The sequence below is a fragment of the Maylandia zebra genome, linkage group LG19 (genome assembly GCF_041146795.1).
Source record: "Maylandia zebra isolate NMK-2024a linkage group LG19, Mzebra_GT3a, whole genome shotgun sequence".
NCBI lineage: Eukaryota > Metazoa > Chordata > Actinopteri > Cichliformes > Cichlidae > Maylandia > Maylandia zebra.
Window position 1 is genome coordinate 20051839 of NC_135185.1, and position 8230 is coordinate 20060068.

The window sequence follows — 8230 nt, forward strand, 5'->3', positions numbered from 1 at the left end:
TTTTTATTTTATTTCTTTTCATATTAGATCTTTTACTAACTAATGCAATGGAAGTGATTGCAAAAGACCCCTCTTCACTTTCCATTAAATGTGAGAGAAATATTAATGCAATTGTAGATATAAAACATTTAAATTTGTTTATTTACTTTTACATTTACATTACATTTCGCAGAGAATCACTAATTAATCTAAAACGCATGTCTTTGGACTGAGGGAAAAACCTGGACTGAGGGAGAAAGACATAGAGCATATGGAAACTCCACACAGAAGGGTTCCCGGCTAGTGACTTCAAACCCAGGATGTTCTTGCTGAGAGGCCAAGGAGTAACCTCCATGTTGTGCTTTGATAAGCTCCATCAAATTAAGTAAATAGGGATCTAGCCTAAAACAAAAACACAACTTACCTTTAAAATACATTATAGTTGTGGTTATAGTCATTGTTGTAGGCAATAGCATTAAGCTACAGTTTGCATTAAAAAAGTACGCATATTTATGTTTTAAAGGGGTCTTTAAAAATGTTAAAAGGTACAAGCAATTTGCTGTCAGATTCATCAGTATTAGCATCAGAGATCAACTGTAGTCGGAGATTTTAGCATAAACCTAAGTGATGCTTAACATAAAGGTTTGTTTGTATATATTTAAACTACATTTATAGATTTTTTTTCATTTTTTGTTAAAACTTTGTTTGGCCATCATAAAAAAAACATTCATTGAGTTTCTACTTTAATTGTGCGACGACTATTACAATTCGAGTTTCCAATAAAATAGCAGTTTAATATGTCAAACTGCGGAGGGCAGTGATGGGATGGGACTAAGTTATTACTAAGAAGAAGAAGAAGTCTGGAAATGCTCCGGGTAGACCATGCACATGACTCTAGTCGCTTGTAGCGGAGGAGGCTGTCAGAGGCATTTACTTCGCGGCTGGTGCTTTCAGGATTTACCCTATGCTTTTTCACTTGTTCTGTCATCGTCTGCATTTCTCAGCCACCGGATGTTAAAAATGGACCAGAATCCCGATCTTCCGACGACAGGTTTGTGACCTTTGTACGCTGTGTAAAAAAATTAATCAATAAAATAAAACTGTTGGCAGTCACTCAGCTCAATATAGCTGACTTCTCTTGACTTTATTCCCTTACCACTGCGATAATTTTAACCACGAACTTTATGTTCTTTCAACTCAGCATGGCCTAATCGCATTATTCATGTTTCTCCTCCCGTTTTCTCTTCAGAGATGTCAGATAACAACACAGATAACAACACCACAGCTGAATCAACAGATCCTCCTCAGAGGTTCACAAGGAAAGAGATTCTCACCTTAATATCAATGGCGTCTGTCAACTTTGGCTCTATGATTTGCTACTCAATATTGGGCCCATTTTTTCCCACCGAGGTAAGCTCAAGGAAGCCAGCATCATAGGGTACAAATCACATGTTACAGCACAAGAGGTTAAAGGTTCAAGATATTAAAAGTTTTAAAACTTAGCTTATGAATGCAGCTTTTGACTGAAGAAATAAAACACGTTCTCTCATACATGCAAGTCCTATATCTGCAAACAAATCTTTTCTTGCAGTAGGAAACGTATTTGTGCTCCCATGTAGTTGTACAGTTCACAGATTATGCTATTGTTTACCTTAAGAACTCAGTAATGTCTTCTGAAGGGAATGAATGAGTAGTCATGCGCTACCAACAGACATCCTCCCTGAAGGCCAGTGAAGACTGGCTCTTTTGTAATCAGCCGTTCAACTTAAGGTCTGTCATGAGCTAGAAATGCAAATGTCTGAAGAGTGGCACAACAAGCTGGCTAGTTAAAAAGACATTTGTCACCTTAACATCATAATGCCTACTTTATCATATTTGATACATGTGCGGGGGGACATTTGATACATCATCAGTGTGATTTCTTTTCTTTTCCTCCTCAAAAAAATCTAAAATAAATTACACAATACAGTTTTAAGCAATAAATTAAATGCATTAAATAAATAAAAATACCAGATGTAGCAAATGTAATAAAAATTTAAACTCAAATATGTTACGTATTTAATTTGTCAGGAGGTTCAATAAACGCTCGATTGTTTAAAAAAAAGTTGAATTTCATGTCAGGGTTATTCATATATTTATAGTTTATACGTTATTTTTGAGATTCACTTTTCATTATCCTTGTTGTTTTTGTTGCTGTTATGTAAATCCCCTAATTTTATCTGTTGTCCTGTTTTGATATTTAGGCAGTGAAGAAAGGAGCCAGTCAGACTGTAGTTGGCCTCATATTTGGGTGTTATGCTGTCTCCAATCTAATTGGTTCATTGGTACTGGGAAAATATGTAAGTATAGTGTTTGATTTCATGCCATATGCATGGCAATTTGGAGCACAGGTGTAACCAGAGAGTCTGTAACAGTGCAGCTGACCCATTCTTTGTGTATCAGATTGTCCAGATTGGTGCAAAGTTCATGCTTATTGCAGGACTTTTTGTATCTTCGTGCTGCACTATTATATTTGGGTAAGTGATCTGTGTTTCGTATTATGATAATATTATGCTAAAAATAATAACTATGACAAAGATGAAGCTGGAAAAAACATTTTCTCGTTATTATTTCTCACAGATGTTTATTAATGTAACAAACAATATTTTTTGTGCTGAATGAACAGAATGAAAACACATTAGCCACAATGTTTTAGTACAGAGTTGTGTATTTAGTGTTATCCCCATATACATGTTGGGCTGCTGTAAATATTCATCACTGTAACAAGTTTTTATTAATCCACAGGAGAAAATAGATCCAAACTTGTGTAGGCAAATTTTCTAAAAACTACTGTGCCACGCCGCTTAAGAAGGAGTCCAGGAATTCACCGATAATTAAAGTACACAGTTATAATCCAGTATAGCAGCTCTCAAGCAGGCAGATTGTGGACCCAAATCTAAGACTCAGGAAGCAAGGCATAACAAACTAAGACAAACTGTGACAATATAACAAAGTTCAAGGGGAAAGATAATGACATAAGATAGCAAGGGGAGAAGTAACAGGTGGAAAGAGAGATTTAATCACCAATCACCAACAATAATCACCAAAATAAAACAAGGAAAGAGATATAACTGAATCGGGAGAAAATAAAAACAAATACAGAAATAAGATCGGAGGAATGGAATCAAAAGTGGATTAAGCTAAGAACCGAGGGCATATAATAACAATATAAGGAACATCAGGAAATAAATAGGACAAAAACAAAAACAAAGAAAATAACAATGTGACTAGAAAGCTAGAATACAGTAAAAATAGCAAGAATACAGAACCCTAATCCAAATATAGCCCAAAATACAAAATGAGAAAAACCGTAAAGTGAAAAACTAAAAACTACGAGTTTAAGACCCAGAGACCATGGCACAATCACCTTTGTTTCAGATCACACGCAGTTCCTCTGAGCTTCTTTATTTCATCTGCATTTCCTTTAATCTTGGCTGGCTCTTTTCTTCTTTGCAGATTTCTTGATCGGGCTCCTGCAGGACCTATATTCATCAGTCTGTGCTTTATTGTGAGGTCGCTTGATGCTGTCGGCTTTGGAGCTGCTATGACATCTGCTTTCGCCATGACTGCAAAAATATTCCCAAACAATGTGGCAACTGTTCTGGTGAGGGTGGACAAACTTGTCAGACTGGCATGCTGTTTAGACATTAGAATCACGAGAAAATAGAACGACCGTTATAGGTTTAAGTTGTTATGTATCTCTCACAAAACAACTGGCTCTTGGCTATGATGTAAGAAATTCCCACAGCATAGTAATCTGGGTCACTACTGTTTTAGGGTAGTTTGGAGATTTTCACAGGACTCGGCCTTATCCTGGGACCACCACTGGGAGGGTGGCTCTACCAGTCTTTTGGTTACGAAGTCCCTTTTTTAAGTCTTGGATGCTTGCTGTTGATTATGGTTCCTTTCAACATTTACGTCCTGCCGTCCATTGGTATGTAAAACATAAGATTTGGGTGTATTATTTGTCCATTTGAAAATTGCCATTTTGTGTTTTTTCATTTTTCTCACATTATAACTGAGCCGTATTTTGTGCTTCCCTCCTCTCAGAGGCAGTCCCATCGAAGGATTCATTCTTTCGACTACTCACCCACGTGAAAACAATCCTGGTTTGCTACGTGGTATTCACTCTGAGTGCAGGTCTGGGCTTTTTGGATGCCACTTTGTCACTGTTTGCTATTAACAGGGTAATGATATCCTTTATAATCAAATTAGCTTACGTTTGGTAGAATTTTATGTGGATTGCATGAACAACTTTTTTTCCTATCCATCATCCTTAGTTCGGTCTCTCAAATGGCTACGTGGGACTAATAATGCTTGGTTTATCTTTACCATATTGTCTGGCATCACCGCTGATTGGGTATTTCACAGATAAATATCCTGTATGTATCCAAGCAATCAAAATGATAAAATATAAATGAATATGTTGATTTTGAAATTAAATTTGATCTTGTGTACCAGGCCACTAGGATGGCGGTCTTGGTGACAGGTGGAATCGCTGCTACAATTGGCTTCTGTCTTCTTGGTCCCGCCCCTTTTCTTCACATCCAGAGGTTAGTGTGGGATTCAGGTAAAACTAACACTTCTGTATTTAAAAATGATGGACATTTTAAGAAAGATGTGTATCCCATTCTGAGCCAAGAGTCATATCAGAGGAGAGATTGGAGTAGATTTTCCCAATCTCATTTTTACAGTAATGTAAACAGTCGCACCTGCCAGGAAACAGTCCCACTCTGAATAAAAATGTGATCTTACCATTTGAAGGTGTTTTAAACCTGCACTCTTTGTAATGGCCAGCAATAATATGTGGTTAAATATCCTCAACCAGACACTTCTGGTTGCCATCAACATGCTTCTGGGATCATTTTAGTTGCATTCTTGACCAGTTTATAGCGTTGAACTGGTTGGTTTCCTGGTATGGATCTGGCTTTCAGTTGTAGTCAACAAATGTTCAATAGGGTTGAGCTTAGGGCTTTAAAAAAGCTTAATGTTAGCTTCTTTATCTATTCCAAAACCAGTTTAGCATCATTGTCCTGCTGGAACACACAATTGTGTCCAAGTTTCAACGATACAGCTGTTGATTTGAATTAATGAATGAATTTGGAGGCACACTTATTAAAATAGCATATGTACATAATTGGCTCTGTGTAAATGAGGAAAAAACCTAAATAAATCCAAACGTGTACACCCAATTTATATTTTTTCAAAGTCATAAATATATATCTATACTATATATATCTATAGATATAAATATCTATACTGTACCATCATTCTGCCCTGGAAAAAGATAGTTAAAAGCCCTAAATTGCCATGACATTCATGCCCTTCAGTGTGGTTAAACGTCAAATCCCAATGTAAATCTTTACTTTGCAGTCATATGTTCATAAGACTTCATAGTATCTTACACCATTTCTTCTTTTTTTCTTCTTCTTTTGGCTGCTTCTTTTAGGGTTCACCACAGCAAATCGTCTGCTTCCATTTCAGCCTATCCGTAACATCTTCCTCTGTCACACCAGTCCTCCTGCAGTACACCCATGAACCTCTTCAGTGGTTTTCTTCCTTTCCTCCTGCCTGGCAGCTTTATTTTTAACATCCTTTGTCCAGTTTATCCACTATTCCTTTCACTATTTCTGTCACAAATCACCCCTGAAACTCATCTCCACCCACTCCCTCCTGACTGCATTCTTTTCTTCGCCTCTCTTGTGCACTGTGTTCCTTTCGATGATTAAGCCCAGATATTTAAACTTTATACCACTACTAGGGAGGTATTCAGTGGGACATATTGACAGCTTATACACTATTTCATCTCTTTGCCTTAAAAAGTCTAACTTCTGTATCTTTTTCTGTATTTCTGTTTTGATTTAGTCACCTGTGGTTGCTGGTCGTCATGCTTGGTCTAATTGGGTTTTCTCTGGGTATGAGTGCAATCCCCACGTTCCCTGAGATCATCACATGTGCATAGTGAGTTGCTTCACATAATGCTCAACATTCATGAGCTGTATATTGTTTTGGGGTTTTTCTTCTTTTCATAAATACGGATGGATGAAACAAATGTTCTGCAAATTTTGTTTTTCCTCATAGTGAAATAGGATTTGAAGAGGGGCTAAGTACACTTGGAATGGTGTCTGGGTTATTTGGTGCAGTGTGGTGCACTGGGTGAGTCCCTAATATATTTGTTTCCCGGCATTTTTCTTTTTAGCGCCTTGATGTTGGTTCTAATTTTGTGCTCGTTTTTAAGGATGTTTTATGGCCCCATTGTGGGAGGAATTATTGTTCAACATCTCAGCTTTGAATGGGCTGCTACAGTTCAAGGAGCGTTGGCATTTTTGGGTGTAAGTATCAGTGACTGCAGCGTTTAGATATTTTATGTCAATACAATGTTAATGATCACTCTGTCCTCAGGCATTTCTCATCTTCATGTACTCTGTCTGTCAACGGACAAAACGACAAAGGTAGGCCTAAACTTTAAGTTAACATAATAATATTTGTCATTTCAACCACATAGAAAACTTTTTTTAACCTTTGTGCTGTCTGCAGCAACAAAAACATGGTAACTCTTTTTTTAACGTTTAAATTTAAGGGTCCAAGAAAACAGCCAACAAGCAGATGAAAGAACCCCTCTCCTATGATCCTGTGCTCCAGCTCCAAGTTAAACATCTTATCAGCCATTTTTTGTTATCAGGCTGATATTGTATTAATGTTGTGAGTCCTTTGGTTATTTATATGTGGTTCTAGGGCATGCATTGTAGTAGGAACTACCAAACAGGTATTTTAAGTACTTTTGCAGGTATTTATAACTCTATAGCCTGCTTCTTATCAATGCAGTAACACTGTGTAATGTAAAATGGAGTGGGTCCAAAAATAATTTGGGGAGCAACACGGATATTAAAAATGAAACCAGAAGTTCACTACACGAACCCAGCTTGATCGTGATCTAAGTTAGAGCCCTGTGCAGGTAGGAATCCACAGACACAGACTCCTGCCAAAGTATTTAAAACTGCCTGATAATAGTTTCTTCAACATTGCCACGATGACTCACACACAATGACACCAGCCACTTGGTTAGTAAGAGTGAGTTTTATAAACAGTGGTTTAATTGTAAAGCAGTGCAAGTGTACTGATTTAAGGTGGTGCATCTGAATGTAAGTGTTTCATATGGGTGTGTGAGTATGACTTTATTTACTATACTAAAACAGTGCAATTTACCTAATAATCACAAACTATTGCCGACCACAATTGTGCCTTTTGTAGAGATATTCATAGGATTTCTACATCAACATAATATCAACCAATATCAACATCTGATTACCTCATTCATAGAAATGTGAAGAAAACCATGTGATATAAGGATATCTTTGCTCATAATGAACCTTTCATACTGTACTAATTCTTCAAACAGGGAATTTATTGCAGATTTCACTGCAGTTAGAAATGTTGAATGTTTTGCCTTCTTTTCTGCCTGCATTATAGATTTATTTAACACTGATATTGAGATTTTTTTTCACTCACTGACAATTTAAGGGACTGCAAAGACTGATTATGAATAAAAAATGGAAATAAAACTATAAATTAATTGTTTTTGTTTTTGTTGTAGAGAAATGAATATATATATAAATTCTAGCTCTCTTACAGGGTATTCAAGTAGAATTACAATATGACATAAGTTTTCTTACATGGATAAGTTATTCAAAAAAACTAAATTACAAAAAATATGCTCATCAACTTTACATAATTACAATAATTTTGTTTTTCCCAATTCAGCTTTTTAACTTTTCAGTACTAAAAATATATCACAGTAATAATAATATCACAGCAGCACCACGGTGAATGGTCAATTCATCAGAGACATAAAGAGAAACAACCTATGAATGGAACAGAAAGGTAGGACAGTTGAATAAGTGTGAAATAAGGCTGCGGCTGAGCTTTAAATTACACTGGATGCTTACTACTTGCTGAACAGGGGCAGAATCTGTTTCCACGTGGATCCCTGAAGAGTCTGACAAGGAAAAAAGGACATTATTTAATTCTTGTAGCAGCAATTTTAGAGAGCAGACACCACTGCAATCCTTGCGTATCTTAGCAACATTAAAATTAATTGGAAACATTACAAAATCTTGCCGTCTGTAGCCTAAAAAACGAAGCACCTTTTAGAAGATAACCGACAGGACTGAACCCACCTAAAAGTATAAGAAAAAACATCAAGAATTGACAC

At 36.5% G+C, this 8230-nt stretch overlaps 1 protein-coding gene across 2 annotated transcripts; it reads left to right on the forward strand.

Annotated features, from left to right (window-relative positions):
- The first annotated feature begins 827 nt into the window (after nucleotides 1-827).
- Nucleotides 828-7581, forward strand: slc18b1 (solute carrier family 18 member B1). Of its 2 annotated transcripts, XM_004540134.3 has the most exons (14): nucleotides 828-1030; nucleotides 1229-1389; nucleotides 2223-2318; nucleotides 2422-2495; nucleotides 3475-3622; nucleotides 3796-3952; nucleotides 4069-4205; nucleotides 4299-4400; nucleotides 4480-4571; nucleotides 5884-5979; nucleotides 6100-6174; nucleotides 6257-6350; nucleotides 6421-6470; nucleotides 6599-7581. In XM_004540134.3, the coding sequence occupies exons 1-14, from the start codon at nucleotides 862-864 to the stop codon at nucleotides 6645-6647; spliced, it is 1500 nt and encodes a 499-aa protein (XP_004540191.2). In that variant the 5' UTR covers nucleotides 828-861; the 3' UTR covers nucleotides 6648-7581. The 2 variants fall into 2 exon arrangements, with proteins under 2 accessions (XP_004540191.2, XP_076733470.1); XM_076877355.1 differs by lacking the exons at nucleotides 6100-6174; nucleotides 6421-6470; nucleotides 6599-7581.
- The last annotated feature ends 649 nt before the right edge of the window (nucleotides 7582-8230 follow it).